The sequence below is a fragment of the Podarcis tiliguerta genome (genome assembly GCF_965153285.1).
Source record: "Podarcis tiliguerta genome assembly, chromosome: 12".
Lineage (NCBI taxonomy): Eukaryota > Metazoa > Chordata > Lepidosauria > Squamata > Lacertidae > Podarcis > Podarcis tiliguerta.
The window spans coordinates 46,804,957-46,826,673 of record NC_139545.1 but is presented as its reverse complement, the minus strand read 5'-3'; the positions used below and the strand labels follow the sequence as shown (position 1 = coordinate 46,826,673).

At 40.4% G+C, this 21,717-nt stretch overlaps 1 protein-coding gene and 1 long non-coding RNA gene across 4 annotated transcripts in view; one reads left to right on the top strand and one right to left on the bottom strand.

Moving 5' to 3' along the window:
* LOC310661115 overlaps positions 1–13,728 on the top strand; it is a 131,969-nt gene extending 118,241 nt beyond the window's left edge. The window contains exons 4-5 of one of the 3 annotated variants that reach the window (XR_014503730.1): positions 1,329–2,200; positions 10,939–13,728. This is a non-coding gene — a long non-coding RNA (uncharacterized lncRNA). Of the gene's footprint in view, positions 1–1,328; positions 2,201–3,961; positions 4,522–10,938 lie in introns of those variants that run through there. The other 2 variants (XR_014503732.1, XR_014503731.1) reach the window with 2 other exon arrangements.
* Positions 1–21,717, bottom strand: part of PTPRN2 (protein tyrosine phosphatase receptor type N2) — a 607,197-nt gene that overhangs the window by 36,334 nt on the left and 549,146 nt on the right. Inside the window, exons 15-17 of the mRNA XM_083406151.1 lie at positions 15,983–16,130; positions 14,483–14,556; positions 4,528–4,605 (exon numbers count right to left, since the gene is read on the bottom strand). Coding sequence (XP_083262277.1) covers positions 4,528–4,605; positions 14,483–14,556; positions 15,983–16,130 — 300 coding nt within the window. The remainder of the gene's footprint in view (positions 1–4,527; positions 4,606–14,482; positions 14,557–15,982; positions 16,131–21,717) is intronic.

Sequence of the window (21,717 nt, the reverse complement as noted above, 5' to 3'; positions counted from 1 at the left end):
ACTACTTTTACACACTTTTATAATAAAACCTCTCTGTCTCTCTGGAAAGAGCAAAACTTTCTATGCTGACCCTGAATTCCCAAAGTGATTTCCTGGTTCCACTGAAATCAGAGAGTATAAATAATCTTGCTGCAAATTCTTAACAATGCAAAAATAGTATGTTGGATCTAAAGCAACGAATAACGACTTAAGGGTCATTTTTTCTATTTCCTTAAGAGGTTTTTTATTAATTTCAGCAAAACCTTGAATTGAAAGATGCTGCCAGTTACATTAGTTCATATACTCCACTACACAGAATTCTACAGTCTCTCTCTCTCTTATTTTAACTGTATCTGTGCTATAGAAAAAATGAAACCCCACCACAAATTGGCCAGGCTAGCTTGTGCTTCTATCATATAACGATTTAATGTGCCTTTAGAAGGTATAGAAGCTCAATGAAGCCATTACGAAAATGAGGAGAAACATGGTTTTTATGAGTGCAATAAAAACACAATGATCTAGGTCATAAACTAATCATCCAGCAGTTGCTTGTGCCACCCAAGTGTAACATTATGAAAGCCCACTCATTTAGAGAGAGGGAGAGGAATCCTTACAGTTTGGCATCCCTTTCCATGGACTTAAAAAAAGAAAGAAAGAAAGATATAGGGAGAGCAGCATTTCATTACAGAGGAACTTCCTCAAATCTCTGAAAATTTCCTTAAGCATTAATCCAAATGAAAGCTAATTTCAACAAACAATTTCAAAGTTACTCTAGGGTACCATATTTCTTTCCAAGTCGTGTTATGAGGTACATGACACTGAACGCTATCAATGCCACAACTGAATTCCAACAATGGAATTCTAGGATATTGCAGTCATATTTAACACTTTGATGTCTATACCATTTCCCCATTAACCCCACCTCCCCAACATTTTCTCCTATCCTTTTCCCTAAGCTAATATTTTATTAGCAATAATAATTGATGTTGGGGAAAAATACGACTTAGTCTTCTAATAATATTTAGGTATTTATTTTATTTATACAGTTTATATACCATTCTAGCATGTTGCTCTTTGAGAAGTTCCCATTGTATATAGAAACACTATCATCACTTTGACCCCTGCTTCCTGAATCAAATGCTTCACAGTAAGGCCAGTCTGTGGTGCCCTCATTCTTCTGTAAGAATATATGTTCAAAGGACCAAGTGGAACATTTGTAATGGCTGACCAGGTAGACTAACTGCTACAAATTAACTAAAGATGGATGTCTAATATAATGTGCTATTAAACATCTGCATTAAACATTCTTTGTATTCGTCTCCCATTCCCATCTCCTACCCCAAACGTAGAAGAACCTCCCTCAACTCTCTTTTAAAATGAATCCAATCCAGGCACACAGCACTCTGTCACCTAACTGTACCTCTTCTGGGTTCACTTGTTCAAAATCTTGCTGTATACATGGAAAGCCAACAGATGTCACTGGATTCCACCTGTGGGCCTCAGTTCTGAATGGGCTTGGGCTTGCATGCAGGTTGCGACATGACAAACATTCAATCTTTATCTAGCTTCATACCCACAACCTGGACCCAGCACTTCTTTATGACCAAAGGAGACCTGGATCCTGACAATGGGCAGATGCCTAGTTTGGATCATTCTGGGAAGCAACCACTGAATTCCATGGAGAAGGTGGTGGAAGCCCAAGGGATTGAGGAAACCCCATCCCTACTGCTAAAAGTTCTCTTGCTCATGCCCTCAGACAGATGCTTCCCTCAACATGTTCTGCAGCTATGCAGATCCTGCCTTCACAACTACATGAGTCTGAGAGGCAGCAGGAGACTTGATAGTATCCTCTGAAGTTCATACCAAGCACAACATGCAAACTTTGTCATTAGAACAGAGCTCTCCAGGAGGCAGGAGACATCATTCTGAAGGGCTATTTCACTCCTCATTAGCCTCCAGAAAGGCTTTCCTGAAGCACCCTAGCTTTGCTTACTCATCACCTCTGTTGCCACCTGGTTGACTTCATTGTTTTTACACTGGTGCCTAAATAATTGCAAAGCTGATCCTGGGCAAAGTTTCTGGAGCACAAAGTTCTACAGGTGGAACACTATAGCTGCACCCAATTGAAGAGCTCAGCGGATGAAGTGAGCGTCTAGGAGGGTTGAAATCAAAGAGGGGTTCCTTTAGATTCCTATGCAGTCCTAAGTAACTTGGCACCCAGGTAAGGACTTGAATCTTGAACTGGTCTTGTAAACCGGCAGCCTATGAAGCTCTTTCAAAACTAGCAAGACAGGTTCCCACAAAAGTGCCCCAGTTCAAATTCAACATTAAAAAAATCTCAAGGAACATTGAAAATAGTAAGATATGGGACGTGTTCAGCTCATGGCTGTTGCTTTCCATGGGACTGAAAAGCAACATCAGGATTAGCCCTTAAAAGCAAGTTTACTCACAAACACCCTTCCTAACTCAGGCCAACCAGATATCCTAATTTAAATTTTATGGACTTTGGCTATTAAAGTATTGCAGAGATATAAGGAGAAGAGCACTGGTTTGTCTATGAAAATCAGGGTTTAACGTGCACTAACCTAATGCAACACTAAGTAAAACCCCACCGATAGAGAGGTACAGGTTGTATTTTGGTTCCTCCATAAACTTCCCTTCTTGTCCAACCCATTCACAATTGCGAGGCTGACCTACTCCAGAGTAGGGTTGTTCTGCTCTTACTGTGGGCTCCAAAAGAGCCTTGAATTCATAATCAGAACAGGGGCCCATGGGAAAATGGGTTCCATCAACCTGCCTAAGTGCTACCTGGATACCATGGGCCTTCAAATGACACCTCTTTGATGTAGAGCAACTTGGTTTTTTTGGTGTTAGGTATTCCTTATTTTGCAATCAGAATCCATCCCCCCCCCCCCCCGTGAATTCAAGGTTTTCTACCCTGGGAGAATCTGAAAAGCACAGCAAAACAAAAAGCAAATCTGCTGCCCATTCTCTTCAGTTAAGGTGGTGCCAGAAAGATCCATTTGCAATGGAGACTGGGGTGGGTGCAATGTAGAGCTTGCTAGCTTTGCAAAGTGCAAGGAAAAAGAGTATTTTTTTCTGCTTCCACACTTCCAGCTACACAGTGAAGACTGGGACCCAAGTAAGACTATTATGGGGTGGGGGCGGTGAACTATGGCTTTGTTTTTGACATAGGGTGCTGATTTGTCTTTTTAAACCTTGCAAGTGTGTTGGAATTCTGAAATTCCAACAAGCAGCAGTTTTGAATATCTTAAGTCTTAAAGGAGCAACGGTGAATCAGCTGTTTGGTTCATGAAACAGTGGACAGGATTTGGGATCCTGCCCTTGTGTGAACCTCCTCCCTAGTCTGAAACACACACACACATATATATAGGAACTTGCAGATATTCTGGGTGGTATTCAACTAACCTTTACTCAGAGTAGACCCACTAAAATTAATGGACCTAAGTGAGGCATATTCACTAATTTCAATGGATTTGATTTACTCTGAGTAAAACTTAGGTGAATACGACCCTACAACTTTTCTTTTCTTTCTTTCTTTCTTTCTTTCTGCCCCCAACTCAGTTAAGGATTTAATGGGGAAAAGCTTATATAACATGAAATGCTAAACTTTAAAAAGCACCTATTTGGGTCCGGAGGGAAGCCCTACTGGTTTTCAGCAGCTCTAGGCTTGCATTACAAAGTACTTGAAAAATTAGAAAATTGCATTAGTGACAAGCAAACAACATTTTCCAACCCTGGGCACATGTTGTTAGATAGGAATAAGGCCACATCTGGATCTTAGCACACTTCCCTAAACCTCCTGCTAGGAACTGAGTGACTGCTACTTTTCCTTGGGTGTTCTCTTCTCAGCAGATCCTAGGTAGGAACCATTTTTCATCTCACTTCTCCCTCTCCCACCCCAAATTTGACAACCCAATTGTCACCTCAAATTCTGCTGATATCCATTCTATTCCCACAGCCCAGGCTTGCTTCAACTCGGCATGCTAAGATTCCGCACACAGACTCATTCAGCACAGCAAAAATTGCTCCGTGGTCCTTCAGGAGAACCCTTCGGCCTTTTTGTGATGTGAGGAATAGGGCATGTTTCTCCCCAACATGCAGACTTTGCCTGCACATCTGCGGAGTGTACATCGAACCAAATCCATTTGTCCACAAACAAAATCACCGCCATAGCTATACCCAACCCAGTGCAGGTTTTTAATATTACATGTATGATATTACAACCCCGTATTTTGCTGCAGGCTCACAATACTGTTACGCTTAAGACGTAGTTAGAAATGTATACGCAATTGTAAAAGGATGGCCGCAGCATGAACCCTAATTCAGCAGCAGAGCAACTGCTTGGTATGTAGAACTTCCCAAGTTTGATCCCTTACGTTTCCATTAGGACTGGGAATGTTCCATTTGAAACCCTAGAGAGCCACGGCCAGTCAGGGTACTATTAACCTAGATGCACCAATGGTCTGGGCTCAGGGTGAAGCACCTCCCTATGTTCCTAAAAGCAGTACAACAAAGGCTTTTTACCTGCCAGAAGTCTGTGACCGTAGAAGGCAGGGCGCCCTGAGCAGCTATATAAGCAGGGTTCCTAGGATCATGGTCCATCTGAAAAAAGGAAAAAGCAATTAGACGCAGTGCTCAATATGAACAGAGAGGGAGAGAAAATTGCCACAAAACAGCGAAAATAGCAGTTTTGCAGTGCATTAGTGAACTGATCAACTAGGAGAGCACTTCTCTTGAAAGGAGGAAAAAGTCTGTTATTTCCTTTCCTCAGAATAAGAGTTCCTTTCTCCAGCAGAACAGGATGTGTCGTCTAATACTAAGATGTCACAAGATCAGCGATCTATGTTCTAAATATGTAACGTGAAATCATTTAAGGAGCATTCGCTGACAAAAAAAAAAAAAAAAAAAGCATTTACTCGGGGTTTTCAGTCTCATAGCAACCTACAAGCCACTTCAAAACATTTCTCAATGCAGGGCATTAGGGATGCCGGGCACATTTAAGCATCTCTTTCCATTTCTGTCATAGCACTCAAGGGCATCTAGAAACAAGCCAAAACTGAAGAACAAACTCAATCCTGGCCTTTTCTGGTCAGTTTGTTTGTTTAAAAATGCAGGCTTCTAACCCTCAATAAAAGAAGTTCTGTTTAAAGACCTTAATTATTACATCTATTTCAAAGAGTGACTGAGTAGGGAAAAAAGAGATCCTCAGAAACAAAGCTACGGAGAGTAAATAGGATTAGGTAGTTACAATGAGTGTTTTCAAACAGATGGGTGGGTTTTCTGGTCTTAAATCTTTGGCCCCATTCTCCTGATAAGGACAAGATTGGCTGATGGGAATTTAAACACAAGAAAAACAACAAAAACCCCATTGATTGTAATCCTTAGAAAGAATTAAAACACACACACTCACACTCATGAACAAGGCTGACATTATGCTTGCAGTTGCAGGAGCACAAATCTCAATTATTTCAACAAGTGCTAAATTGTACTGAGGAGTGGAATACACCCTCACCCCCCCAAAAAAAGATTTATCAAAATTTTAAGCAATAGCAGATAGCAGCACCCTGTAACACTCAATATATTAACATTTATAAACACGTCAGCCGTTCTAAGGCGGAACCACTTGTTAGGTGAGAGATTCATGATTGCATTTTCCAACTTGCTTGGTTTTACTTTTAATGGGGTTGTAGTTGTGTGAGTTTGCTGGCTGCGCTTTTAACACACACACACACACACACACACACACACAATTTTTCCAATTTAAAAGACCCCTGTACTGCTGTTTGTACCCCAGGGAAAAATTATAGATGCTTGTATTTGTGTTTTCCCTGTGTGACACGTAGCAGCATGGGGTTTTGTTTGGGGAAAGGGCCTGGAATGAAATTCTGGAGCTATTTCCCTAGTGCTGCATTTCCATTTTTGTTTAAAAAAATCTGGTGATACAATCACAGATCTCCTAACTCAGACCTGGATTATTCATTACTTTCAGAAGCTCTCTTTTACTTGTGGAGTCGTTCTGCCTACATGATCGGTATTATGTTCAGCCAGGAGTTTTTGGACCTTGGCTGCAACCAATTCCATGGCATCAACACCACGTTTCATATTTTGTGGTCCACTGGATTCAACACATAGTACATTGACCAGGACCAAAAAGCTATTTTAGGCACATCCAACGGTTTGGGGATGTGCAGTGCAGTTTCTAAATTATTTTGTTTGAACATCAGTATCCCATGTGGTATCACAAACTGCTTTTTAAAAACCCATAATTTCACCTCTTCGTATGCCTCTAGGCGATTTGAAGCAGATTGGTTAAGATTTCTCCTGATTCTTAAACAATAGCAACAGCAGATTCCATAATTTCAAATGCAGCACACAATATCCATTAGGGTGTATTACTGCTCAAAGAACCACGGGCCAAAATATACATTGGGAGCATGGAACTAGTTGTGCAGTTTCAGGTCTCCCCTAGCCACTGCTCATTTGAGTGGGTGGCTCCCATGATTGAAAGAAATGGCAAAAAAACAGATACCTGAAGCACCTCACTATAATAAAATATAACACGAATATATATATATATATATATATATATATATACCCAGTATAATTTGTAACACATGCTTGCTGCTTCTAGTAGATAATGATTCCGTTTTATTTTATTTCACAACTTTGGCATATCCAAAGGAGAAGGTCACATTCATTTATTTACATGACCACATTTGGAAGTGCTGTGCTTCTTTCATAACCCAGCTTTCCCTTTTCCCCTCCTGAAACACATAACAAGGCAAAAATTGGAGTACAGGTAAAGGGAACAGTGGCCTTGAGGAAGGAGATGCGGTGGCCTAACCAGCCTAGAATCACCGGACATCATTTGCAATGGATGAAGCATGCAGTGTGTTGCCTAAGGCGTAGACTACACTGCGGTAGTTGGAAGGTAGTTTGGCACCTGCTGGTAATTTGAAGTAGGGTTTCTCTCAATTGTTTGCCAAATAGCAAGAGCAAAACAACCTCCCCCATCTAAATCAGATTGCCCAAATGAAGGACGCTAAACAGGCACAAGCTTTTATGTGTGAGCTTGCTTCAGTTCTAGCACTGGGAAAAAATATCACTGGGTCAGAATATCCTTAGACACCCCACAATTTTGCCCCGACCACAAGTCTTTAGCAGATACAAGTCTATCTGGGCTGGTAGATCTTGGTGTTCTCACGGGTAAAATGGCATGTCTGAAGTGTTGGTCCAGCAGATGCTGTTGGGACTCCCTTGGCCAATGGTCAGGAATGCCACAAAGCTGCACTCCAGCATCATCTCAACGGCCACAGGTTAACCACCCCTAGTACAGGCAAGCAGCTCATCACCACAAAAGCTCATTACTAAAACCATTTCTGCAATGGATCACTTCAGACTGCTGGCAGCACTTTGCAAGTGTGAAAACACTTTTGTGAGTGTGTTGGGGGAGAACGGACCCTTACACATGGAAAACTAGAATGTTGCGGTTAAGGATAGACTACAACTGGGGTGGCCAACATGGTGTGCTCCAGATCTTGCTGGACTCCATCATCCCTGATCACTGGCCATGCTGGCTGAGACTGATGGGAGCTGTAGTCCCAACAACCTCTTGAGGGCATCACATTAGCTGCCCCTGGACTGTAGGCTGGTAGAAATCTTTGCCCTTGTAGGCAAGACATTGGATTACATGGCATTTGTTTGTTTCTACTTTTCCATTCCTTATGCTGACATTTCAAATGGTGCGAACTTTGTGAATGAAAGGGGGGAAAGTGAAGCTGTGTGTATTCATTCACAATGTAAAGAGAATAGGCAAGCTGAATCAGTGATGAGGTGAGTGCCACTGTCACGGAAGAAATACTTCTAAACCCTCCACTATTTGATAAATCAGGAAAGGGCCACTCTTGGCCTTACAATATAAATCAACTGTTGTCAGAAAGCTGCAGTTTGAACATTACAGACATCATAATGAGGAAAGACGGGTCAAACGTATCATCAAGTTAACAATAATACAGACATTTGCAATTATTATATTCTGGTGCGCAGAAAGCAGCTATGGAGAAGACACATGCAGGTTAGGATTACTAGTTTGCATGAAAAAATAGCTGGGTCACTTTCAAATTTGCATGTATTATATCACTTCAATGAATGTAAATGTTTAAATTGCCTGTTGTCTACTACTGATGCGGAGCAAAACAAAGAGGAGAAAGGTTATCAGTCTCACTAAAAACTGGCATTGCCTAGCGTGCGTATGTTCTCAGAGGATATCCAAGATGGCAAAAAAGCTTTCTTCTATGCTAATAAATGAATTTACAGACCCCTGCCAAGATTAAACTAATTGAAAATAATAATGCATGCCTTTATTAACGTGCGTGTTTTAAAATTCCCAATGCTAAATATATTTGGGAGGATTTGGATGTTAACTCACAATTTTCACTCTGTTCAGCTGAAATGCAAAGATCTAAATAGATGCACAGCCTATTAAACTACTTTGGATCTCATGATAATAACATGCACAATGGGAGCAAAAGTGCTGCTGTATACTTAGGTATGTGTGGAAAACTGTCCAGTTTTGTTCCACTTGGTACTGAGGTTGTTAAATTTATTATGGTTGCAAACACAAAGACCCCTGGATACAGGTTGCTATTAGGACACTTAACAAAACCACACCAGCATGGAACTTAAACTTGCATCAGGATGCTGACAATCTAGTTTGCTTGGTCTGGCATGGGCAGGTCTGGCCCAAGACACCTGAGGCAAACCATAAAATGGAGGAAAGAAGGGGGAGTGAAGATCTACATTGGGAATAAGGACATGGAATGAAGTCAACCTTGCACAATGTTTGAAGGCAGGTGCATATCCCAGCAGACCCCAGAGAGCTGCTCCCACTAGGTGTGGGAGGAGACTATCAGTGCCTATTATTCACTGAGAGGCCACTGTAGAGGCAGTCGCCTCACCTTGCCTCACGGGTGGGCTGGCTGGGGATATGGGCAAGCAAGAGTTAACAAGACCCGATCTGGCTGATACCAGGGTAGGCAAGCAGGCGAGAAGCAAGTTCTGAGAAAGGTTTCAGGTTGCTCAGGAAGGTGGTTCACAAATGGTACAGGGAAGTTCACCTCTGGTCCTCCTCCTGCTGCACTGACAAACCATGAGCTGAAAACCTAACAGCAAACCTTGGTTACAGCTCATGGTTTGCCACAAGCCCAGCTTCAGATGACATGCTAAGCCAAACCATGGCTTAGCTCGCAGCAGAATCACAGGAGAAGTAAAGCTAAGTAAATGCTAAGCTTGCCTTAAAGTTATGCAAGGGAACTGTGAGGGGAGAGACTCCATCAGGTAAGGCCTCCTTCCACCTGCCTTGTTCCACCCTCTAGTCTCTGCTTCTCAATTTGTATTGCATTATTTTATGTACTGTGGCTTGCCATTGTTTTATTGATTATAGTTTAGAAATTATTTATTGTAACTGTTGAGTGGATTTCTGTTTAACTATTATATGTTATTATTATTTTATACTATTCTAATAATTGTTGATGTTACTTTTTTGATGTAGGTTGCTTATTTTAAAGTTTTGTTTTATTATCACATTTTTTTAGCGCATTAGATTGTTATAAGATGTACATTTTTTGTTTCTTCAGCTTGTAAACCGCCTTGAGTATTGTAAGATAGAAAGATGGTATACAAATTAAAAATGATGATGATGCGTGACTAGAGTAGGTTCCAAGTCAATAAAGGTTAGTCAAGACCTCTTGCTGCTGCTGCTGCTTCTTTCTTCTTCTTCTTCTTCCTCCTCCTCCTCCTCCTTTTGCTGAGTCAGTGTAGTAAGAAGTTGCTGCCCCACTTACAAACCATTAGGAGTGGGGAAAGTACAGTGGTACCTTGGGTTAAGAACTTAATTCGTTCTGGAGGTCCATTCTTAACTTGAAACCGTTCTTAACCTGAGGTACCACTTTAGCTAATGGGGCCTCCCGCCGCCACAGCACGATTTCTGTTCCCATCCTGAAGCAAAGTTCTTAACCTGAGGTACTATTATGGGTTAGTGGAGTATGTAACCTGAAGCGTCTGTAACCCGAGGTACCACTGTACTGAGTTGGGGCTGGGGAGATTCAGGTTCAAAACCAACTCATCCATAAAAGCGACTTGAGGGAAATCCTATGTGTGTTGCCCTGGAGAAAAGGGCAGGATAAAAACATGAAAGGGTAAACTTGACAGGAAGTGAATGCCCTGGGTAGTCAGTCACATTTGTCTCAGCCATGCCTCATTCTACGCTGGTGGGGCATGGACGAAGTCCTGAGATAAGAGTCAAAAAGCAGCAGTACCATCAGACCAAAGACCAGAGTCAAGTCCTGGCAGTGGAGCAAAGGCACAAGTTGGAACATTATCCTGATGCCAGAATAAACCTTTCAGCCAAATCCTTTGAACCACTGAAGGTCATTCGGGATCTCAGCACCACTGAGATCAATTTGCTCAAATTCACGTTAACTAATATAACCCAGCTGGAAACATCAGCCAATAAAAGCTTAGCACAAAATGTTTAGGCTGCTTAAGAGTAAAGTTTCTGAACAATCCCTGAGGGCATCTAGATAGTCTGAGCGCAGAAACAATGGAGAAGTGTTGTTAAATGAAATCTGTATGTTGTGCCAAAACGTCTCGAACATCAAAGCACAGCTTCTTCCTCTACACTAAGAAATTATCACTACAGATAGATAAATCGGAAACGGTCACAAAGTTCATTTTAGAGAATAAGACAGCAAATAATTGGCTCATTAGGACAAATATCAATGTTTTTTGATCTGCAAGGGTTTAGGAAGTTTAGACTATATTTTTTTAAAAAAAACAACAACTTACACAGATATAGTTGGTAGAGTCTATTTTTTTTTTTTAAAAAATGTATAATTACACATGTTCTGCTTCTCACAAAATTATCATTTTTCACAGCTGCTCCAGCAAGCCAGGAAGAGAGCTAGTCTACCACATATCCAGAGTTTCCATGATAATACATGTGACTAAGGATCACTTGAACCAAAGCAAAATTAACAGCTCTGATTCTGGTATCATACGAGGAAGAAGGAATAATCGAAAGACGCCCAAAAGAACCATCTGCCTCCTTCCAACTTATCAGAAGAGAACTCCTGCAGGGGATCAGATCAAACCACCTCTAAACCTAAGATGTTTTAATTCCAAGTCATCTAAGCGCTCTCCCTGCCTGTCCCCAAATTAAAATTGATTGACAATTCCTAAACTAGAGAACACCACACTGAATACAAATACATTGCTATAATCAATTCTATCTGAATTTTTAAAATATGTATGTCAGTTCTTTTTGCATATTTATGCTGCCCCCAAGTAAATGCTAAAAATGCTAATGTGTAAAAGATTCAATTTTTTTTATATTTAGAGACAGTGTTATTTTATCCTTCTGTTTTAACAAACTTCATGCATATGCTTCTACGCTAAAAAAAAATCTAGATATGAATAAAAACAATGCTCCACCGCTTACCAAGGGAATAATAAGAAAAGATTTGATATTATGCCATTATTTATTGTGATAAAATCTTATTCAAACAATGTATCTGTTCTGTGTGACTCCACTTAAACTGAACTAGCTTTATGCCAATTTAGATCTGTATTTTCCCAGTTATTGTGCCGACACGACATACAATTCAGAATTCTTTTATTTAGTTCTTTGGCTTTGAGCAATATAATATTTGTGGCTCAGAACCAGCTAAGTTCATTTCTGCATGTGTGTTGGCTGTTCCATTTATCCTGACTTCCTGCATACTTATTTTAAATGCATGGTTAAGCTTAATGTGCATAAAACCAACACATAAAACCAAAAGCTCTATGAAATTAATTTTCTTTAAAACTACAGGCAAGCTCGGAGGCAGTTTTGTTTCCACACTGCAATATATTTAAAACCACCACACACACGACTTTCAGCAGGTATAATACTACTGAATCACCTCTTTCCTCTGTTAAAAATAAAAATGATACAGGAGATGATAAAATTATGACTAATATATTAATAGTAGATTAGAACATATAATTATTATAACTGGCACCTGCCTTTCTTTCTTTCTTTTAAAAAACCCCACCTTTTAAAAAAATCCCTCTTTAAAAAATGAAAACGATAATGGAATGAAATAAATATGGTTTTGAATGTCATTACAAATTTCAGAATCTATTCTCACTGATAAAAATTTGTATGCTGTGTTTGAGCAAACTGTCATGTTAATCACATTCCTCAGTCTGGTGGCTTCAGTAATAAGCAAGCTGAAAGGTAGGTGCTATTTTGTTTTCGTTAATGTAGTTGATGGGCTCCCCCCTTCCCAACACCCTAAGAGGGAAAAACAGAATTCCCATTTACTTTTCCTGACCTCTGATTTAAAAACAAAGATTGCACATTATTTACTACTGGATGATTTCCCTGGAATTTAATGAGGACAAAGTACAAATATGACAGATGTAATTATCATAGTTTTATTCTGCACAGTCAGGGTCTCCTTGTGCTGTAATTGCAAGCTTTTCATTCAACCGCTGGCAGCAGAGTTATTACCTCGGTATTTTATGTTATTTCAGAGAACAGGAAAGAGGACTTCCAGCTCAGATTTATTCCAAGGAATCTCTAAGCATCCTCGCATTGGAATAGTAATTAAAAACAACAACGATCAGCAAGATATTTCATCAGATCTCTTTGCAGATTTCTCTCCTTGTTGCTTTTTGAGCGCATTAAGTGTAAAAAAAACACACACACAAAAAACCCTGGGTTTTCACAACGTATTGGGAGGGATGGGAAAGTGGGGGCAGGGAGGGGGGCTGCTAAGCAGTTTCGAGAAAGAAACATGTGGGCAGGTGGCCAACGCATTGTCTGGTGCAAAGAAGGGCTCCCCCAGCATGTATTGCTTTACTCATTTAGACTCAAGCCAAGGTTGAGTGAGCCCCAGCTGGAGGCTGGACCACTGACCCTGGAGCTGGAAACACACAACTATACGCACACCCCTGGAAGCCTCCCTTTCCAAGGCCTGAATGTAATTGCTTTATATTACACTCCGGCTTCATCAAGCCCCTCGCATGCCGAAGGGAGGCGAGTGGAAATAAAAAAAACTTTCTAGTCCAATTCATAGTTTATAGCTCTAGCGTTATTAATTTTCCGTTTGGTATACAGGGCAATTCTCACCTCACATCCAAAGGCTTCGTGGCACAGATGCATCAAATATGCCATTTTATTGGCAGGGTAATTGCTGGCAGCTATTAAATTTTGAACCACTTCATTTATTTATTTTGACTTTAAAAAGATTATTTGTAGTTGGTGAAGAAGATCAGACCACTGTTATTTCAGGTCTCCACACATCTGCTACGTTTCATTAGCCTTTCCTATCCGTTCTTGGCTAGACTAGGGTTAAGTTCTCAAAACAAACAAGAGATGTTTTTAGCCCATCAGTATGAAAGTTAAGAGGAGCAAGTTCTCCGCTGAGGACTTGAAGCTTACTACTAATGTGGCATTTACAAAATAACATTACCTTCACTATCATGAAAATACTTAACACATTTTAAACATGGAACCAGTAAAACTACCAGACAATCATGGCATTAAAAAGCTATTTGTTCCTGTCAATAAAGACACATCAATCAAGCAAGTATGAAGCAGAATTTTAAAATATTCTGATGTTACCCTAAAGCTTACTTTGCTCTTGGAAACTACCAAGGACTGTGAGACAGCTTGTGTGACACACAGTGAAGCCATATTGAAACATCTATTTTAGCCGAACACAGTTTGATTTGTGTGAAGCTGTAATGACTGGAAGAATTTGGACTGAGATGTGAGAAATGGGACTCGATTTCAGTTACCCTTTGTGAACTCTGAAAGGAAAACAAAACTAAGTTCTGATTCTGTTGCAGTTCACTTCCTGCAATGTCACAAATTTTGCCAATCTAAATTATCAGGGCACACAATTTTGCCGTACAATAAATACAAAATGGCTGCTTGGCTTTAAGGTGATCCCAATGTCTTTCCTCAAGATAGATGCTGTTTCAGAGGGCATATGCTGTACCTTACCAACAATATTTTGTCAATGGGGAAAAGCAATTCTTCCCACAGCTATGGGAATGATAATGAACAGTAAGAACAATCACTATGTCCCCAAGATATAAGGAGTTTTACTAAAACCTATTGCAGGGAGCTGGGCAAGTATTTACTCTCCCACCCAGAAACTCCCCATTTATCTAAACTCTCACACTGTAGCATTCTTAGCCAAATGATTAATACAACTACTGAGAGAACACCCATTGTACATAGCTGCTATCAGAAGTAGGCAAACTGCTGGTCAGAAAGTCACAAGAAGGGACATATTGGAGGGATGTCACCATGTGGACTCAATAAATTGCTATTATAACTTGAATCACAATCAACCTTTTTCTTCCATCAGAACTAACATTTTAGTTTCAAAAAGGCAAAGTAGTATTTTTTTTGTTTTATACTTACAATAGGACTTGCGTTGATGTAGTCCGAGTTGTCGTGACTGTTTTCAGCTTTCAAACATATCCTGCAATGATCATCTGATTTTTTAAAATAAAAAAAGTTAAATCAGTATTCATTCATATTTATGTTAAAAGAGATCTTTCAAAGAGAGCATTTCTGAACAGACCACTACTATTCAGCCTATTTTTTTGCATACTTGCTTCTAAATATAGACATTTCCAAAATACTGATTTAAATGGTTAAGAACCATATAAAAAGTGTTCTTGAAATGGAACTTGCTATGTTGAGGAATAATTGCTATTAGGCAGGTGCCTTTGCTGTATTGTTTTCAGTGCCTGCTTAAAAAAAAAAGTTTTTATTTACACAAGTCTATCATATATTTTTTTGAAAAGAGAACTACCGATTTTATTTACAGCTTGATACATTTTAACGCGACATGTTTTTAATGTTTGATTTTATCAGTATTTTCAAATGACAATTTTATATCATTTCATGTAAACAGCTTAGCAGTTTTTTTTATTATGAAGCAGTGTATAAACCTCACCACATAAATAAATCAGTAAAATGGTTTGGTGTCTAACAAGTTCACTTAAAAACACACAACAATGTTTAATATAGACTGTGCTTCAGGTTCAGTAGCCCCTAGCAAGGGCATTAGTGATGCCAAACCTTTCTGTGTTCCTTATCTGTATGAGCACGACAATGCTTAAAGACTGTTGCCAATAATAACAGGTTTATATTAAAGGGATTTCCACCCAGGGTTCATATGTACGGTAGCTGATGAAATTTAATAAATAGCGTCGATCTCATGGTACAGCCACGTGCATTCAGTCTGATGTACAATACAGAATGTTTGATACAGTTACCAGAATAAGCAAGTACATGGAATAGGCATGTGCTGCTTTTGGCTGCGCATGAAGAGCACAAAAAACTTTTAAAACACATATATGCCATGGCTACTCTTGGCTTCACTTTCCATCCTAGGCCCAACATGGAGAACAGCTGCCTTGTAAGCTCATCTATCAAAACCAACAGGTGCTTATACACTTGACTGGGTCTAACAGTTCTAACTACAAGCCAAGAGCATCGTGCACTTTTGGATAAAGGTATTTGTGCCAAAAGCCATGCGCGAAAACCGCACCATGAGGCTGTCAAAATGAAATGTCATTTACGCAAAACGGCACTTGCTGTTATCATAGAATTGTAGAGTTGGAAGGGACTGCGAGGGTCATCTAGTCCAACACCCTGCAATGCCTGAATTTTTTTTTTTTGCCCAACATGCTGGGAAATAGTGCAAAGCATACTTTGGAAGCAGCAGCATAAGCAACCACCATAAGAAGTGTGAAGCACACGGCAAGACAACAAGGTGGGCCACAGGAATATTAACTGTTCCTTGCACAGATTGGCTGATAACAGTTCTTTCGACACATTTCCTCCTCTAATTGCAGCAACAGGCAAAGGGGAAAGCAATTAAGTAATGAATCCAGCTTAAACTGTACATACACGCTACCACATCTTGCGAGCGGTTCTTCTGGGCGTTTTCTTCCTTATGTGCAATGGTAGCTGCGTTGGGCTCAGCCTGATAAGCACAAAGTGCTTCCCATTCTTTCTCCAGGCGATTCTTGTTCTTCAAGTGGTCTTCCATATAGGACTGAAATGAGAAAATATCACCAGAGGTAGTGTTATTTATACACTCAACACTCTGCTATTCTAATTCACATCTGAATGGACTAGAGAGGACTAAAACCAGGCATAGGCAAATTCTGGCCCTCTAGATGTTTGGGACTACAACTCCCAGCATCCCTTGCTAACAGGACCAGTGGTCAGGGATGATGGGAATTGTAGTCCCAAACATCTGGAGAACCGGAGTTTGCCTACGCCTGACTAAAACACTTTGGCTCAAATTAAAGAACTGTTTGACTACGGCTGTCTGCCCATGGGCTTGCTTCTTATCTATCTATCATCTATCTATCTATCTATCTATCTATCTATCTATCTATCATCTATCTATCTAACACCTATCATTTATTTATTTATTTGACATAAACTGCCCTTCATCAACAGAACTCAGGGTTGTTCACAAGATAAAAGCAGAAATAAACATAAACAACAAAACAGTAACCAACCACCTCCCACAAGGCTGAAGAATAGCCAAAGGCCTGGTTGAAGAGGACTGTTTTCGCCTGGTGCCTAAAATATATATAATGAAGGCGCCCTGGCGAGAGCATTACACAAACAGGGAGCCACTAAAGAAAAGGCCCGTTCTCGTGTTGTCACATGAAGAAAGGCCTCAGAGCCCAGGTCGGTTTATACAGAGAGAGGCGGTCCTGAGCCGTTTAAGGCTTTACCGGTCAAACCCTCACGGAACCCAAGTTTCTCAAAACAGCACAGCAAACTAGTTTTAAAGTTGAAAGAAGTTTCTAAAACTGCTGGATCCCTGCAAAAGCAGGTTATGATATTGCTGAGCCAAAATAGGGCAGGGCAGGGCTGTGAAATAAGAATCAAGCTAATCTGCTGTTTGGCCACGTGGTGCAATTCATGAGTTCCACCGGAGCCACAAGACCTATGTAGCTGGACTTCTGACATTAGAGTCAAAGTGAAGAAAACAGGAACAGAGTTGACTTGCTTCTCTGGTTTCCCCAACGTCTGTCTCTGGTTTCTCTGGTTTCCCCAACGTCTGTCCTCTTGTCTCATGCCTAGAAAGCATTGATCCATGCAGTTTTCTGCTGTCTAGGCATGAGTCAGAGAGGTTTTTACTTCTGTCCTGCTGCTTCCCCCCCGCAAAACTTGCTCTTTAGTGCTAAATCAGAGCAAATGTAAATCTGGAGAAAGTCTGATTGGCGTTTGCTCCAATTCTGTGGTAAGCAGCAAGTTTTCCCAGGGGCCGGTGGCAGGGCAAAAAGAAGTCCAGGGCCAAATTAGTCATGGTGTTAAATGTGTTCTTTGCATTTAACCTGCATTTTTTTTTTTTAATGTCATCACTGGGGTGGGGTGGGGGGAGGACTGATAATTAACAGCGTCAGGGTAGGAGGCAATAAAACAAGGAAGTAGCACAAGAATGGCAAGACAAAGCAAAACTAACTGAAGCGAAGATCACACTGTACGTATCCCATGTGAAGAACAGGCTGGTCCTAGCTTGGAGCAACACAATGCACTTTTATATAATATGCTTACTCTTCTCCTAAACCAGTCAGACTCCAAATCAAATCAAATTCTTCTGTAATTTTAATAGCCCTTTCAAAGTTTCCAGGTAAGTATTACCAAGACTGTGATGCATGCATACTCTTGTTTAATTCATATATATATTACAAAAGGTAGGGGGTAGATTCAGAGAATTCAAATTAACAAAAAAAAAATAATATATATTATGAAAGAAATGTAGGAGATAGTTGTTAAATGCATTTTTTTTAAAAAAAATCCAGCATGAGCTTATATTGTTAATGAAAAAAGTTTTCTGTTTTTTTTTGAGGTGCAAAAGATAACAGAACTTGTCACATTTCTTGTTTTGTTTACAGTAGTCAATAAGGGTTCCAAAAGTATGACATTTATTGGCCTTTTTCATGATAAATATTGTCATGGGATATTAATTTTTTGTGTGCATCTTAAGACTTTGCACACAATTGAACAAGTCCTCATGCAATGTCTGACCACATAACCCTACATCAAACTACTGAATTCCTGGCAGTTTGGCAATAGGCAGGGGGGAGAAACCCCACTTTTTTGACTTTGAGATCATGTCACCCCACTACAAATTTATTTGTATCTTCTTCCTGCATATCCTGATTAATTACTAAAGAATAAAATACTTCAGAAACTTCAGAAGAATTTCATACATATAAATAATTCCAGCCTAGCTGCATCTTCAGAAAGGACACTGAAGAACTGGAGCAGGCACAGAAAGGATATGCAAGACTTCATACTTATGAAGAAGAGTCATCCATTAAATCTGATATGCAGCCAATATAACTACAGTGATACCTGGGTTCTCAAACGCCTTGGTACTCAAACAACTTGGAACTCAAACACTGCAAACCCGGAAATAAGTGTTCCAGTTTGCGAACTTTTTTTGGAAGCCAAACGTGCTCTGTTTTGAGTGTTATGCTTCTGATCTGAGTGACACACATCCGTTTTGAGTGTTACGCTGAGGTCTGTCTGTTTTTGCTATTTACTGTGTCTTTTTGTGGCTTTTTTGTTTTGTTTTTGTGACTGTGTGGAACTCAGTTCAGCTACTGACTGACTGATTGCTTGTGTGACTGCAGTACATTGTTTACTGATTTCATTTTATGGATCAATGGTCTCGTTAGATGGTGAAATTCATGTTAAATTGCTGTTTTAGGGGTTGTTTTTTAAAGTCTGGAACGGATTAATCCATTTTGCATTATTTTCTATGGGAAAGCATGCCTTGGTTTTGGAAAGCTTTGGTTTTGGAACAGACTTCCGGAACGGATTAAGTTTGAGAACAAAGGTACCACTGTATTACTACTTTGTGTTATGCATAATAAGCCCATGAACACAAATCACAACAGATGCTGTGATATCCATGGGGCATCTCTCTAGCAATCTATTAGCCACGATAGCCAAAATAACAGGAGGTGCATATTTCCAACATACCCTGAACTTTTCACTAAGACTGTTAGTAGACCATTGGTTTGACTCAACTTAGCAATTTCTATGCTTCCACTGACAGCACAGTCCCAACACATTTTTACTAAAAAGGTCCACTTATTTCACTTGAACTTATTTATTATTAAATTTCTACCCCGGTCTTCCTTCCAAAGGAGCCCAGGGCAACTTACAAATAAAAAAGCCAAGATAGCAGCCTATGAAGTCGCTCCTTCTATCTCCCAGAAATGGAGGTGATAATGAATACATTAGGTTTTTCCCTTTCCTTTCTACCAGTTTAGTAAAATTGTGATGCCATCCTTCTAATTGTACAGTGAACAGTATCAATGCTGATCTTCCTTGCAAATCAAAACATGCATTTGTTTGTGTGAAAATGCCGCCTGAAGTATAGTCTAATTTTCTGCAAAACATTCATGCACATTTGCAAGCTGGTTTATGGAAATCATATCTGCCAAGGGCAGTCAAGCTAAAAATAGAGGCATTTGCAGAAGTGGGAAAACTGTGAGAGGAGTACACATTTATTGCCACTGAGATATTTTGGATTATAAGATTTGTTTTGATGGAGGCAGTGAGAAAATGCTGGTACTTGAAAACCACAGTGCCACCTATGTCTTTGGTCTTTCCAAGGTTCTGTGGTACTGTATTATTTTTATGTGAAAGGATTATCCCATTAGATTAAAAGGCATTTGGCACACATAAAAGAGACACCTCATAAAATAGATTTCCAAAGATTATACAACAATCCTTTCAGGGATTGGGGGGGGGGGGAGCTATATCTTCAAAGCTCAAACTTCCATCTGATTTTCAGTGGCCCAGTAAGCCTTCATAACTGCAGAACCCTGCATAACTACAAATGGAGCTTTGTGAAAACACCTGGATCTGCCTTTGAAACCAGCTCAGTACTGCAATGGTAGCCAAAGTTCCACCTGCTGAAAATTCTCCACCCTGTGCAACTACTGCAGCCCTTGAGTATGGCAACTCTGTGGATCCTTTCGTGCATGCAAAACAGCTACTTCGGGACACAGAAAGCTGCCTTCTACCGAGTCAGGTCATTGGTCCATCTAAGACAGTAGAATTTGCACTCTGCAGGGTTTCACATGAGGGCCTTGCTCAACCCAACCAGGCAATAGGCATTGAACTTGTTATGTACAGCATGTGTTCAGCCACAGAGCTACAACTCTTCCGCAGTTACGGAATACTCTCCATGAAAATGTGATGAAATCCCATTGTATAAACTTTATCCATATTTTTTTTTACCTGAAATCATTTTAAGAAGACATGACCTCTGTGAGAACCTGGCTGTGCCCTTAACAAGATGAATACAGGTACTCATCTTACCACAACTACATGGTTGCTTGGCCAGCTGTTTCAACGACACTGTATTTTTCTTCCTGGCCTAAATTCTCCTATGTGCTAAGCTGTGGGGTCCTTATCCAAGGGGTAAGGTTTACTCACATTTTTCATGTGATAAGCCTGTCTGGCTAAATTGCTACAGTCCAGACATGCTAACAACTTCAGTGTCTTCCCATCTCCAACAACTCATGCTTTTCAAAGTGTTGGTTTTTTAGAATGGAGAAAATCGTACCTGCTTTCCCCTAAATTCTGGTTATGAGTAACACTGGAAATTGGCATACAGAAGTGATTTAAGATTAACCAGTCTTCATCAGAATTTTGCTTTGTTTATACAGTGTGCTGGGGGGGGGGGGGGAGAATGTGCATAGCTCTTATGCTCCTAAAAAGGCAAACAATAACAAGGCACCATGCTGAACATGAACTGCAGACTAAAATAAATTTGCAGGAAACATAAAAACGTTTGTCAAGTGCAATTAAAAAATAGTAATTGAGATGACATATAACTTTTCCATCTAAATCACACGTTTTAATTTATGCTTCTCTAAGCATAGGTAAGGGACGTGGGTGGCGCTGTGGGTAAAACCTCAGTGCCTAGGACTTGCTGATCGCATGGTCGGCGGTTCGAATCCCCGCGGCAGGGTGAGCTCCCGTCGTTCGGTCCCAGCTCCTGCCCACCTAGCAGTTCGAAAGCACTCTTAAGTGCAAGTAGATAAATAGGTACCGCTTTATAGCGGGAAGGTAAACGGCGTTTCCGTGTGCTGTGCTGGTGCTGGCTCGCCAGAGCAGCGATGTCACGCTGGCCATGTGACCTGGAAGTGTCTTCGGACAGCGCTGCCTCCCGGCCTCTTAAGTGAGATGAGCGCACAACCCTAGAGTCGGACACGACTGGCCCGTACGGGCGGGGGTACCTTTACCTTTAAGCATAGGTAACCCCTAAACTAGATTCGGTAGACAAAAACTTGTCTTCTGGGAAGCCTTGGCATTGGGAAACTTAGCAGACCTATATCAACTGAAACCTACCCAGCAAAGCATGATGCCACATTCTGTGTTTCCAGGTTCATTTGTATTGATATCAATACAAAAGGTTTTCCACAGAGCATCTCGCAAAATGGTGGCTACCATTATAAAAGCTTCCCTATTTTAATAAGCAAGGTAATAATCCCCCAAGATACCTGCTTTTAGGGTATCCCTCAGTGAGAAACTGCAACTTCTGTAGCCCCTGCTATTCTGCAAAGCTCTTGAAACAAATCTAACTTCAATTC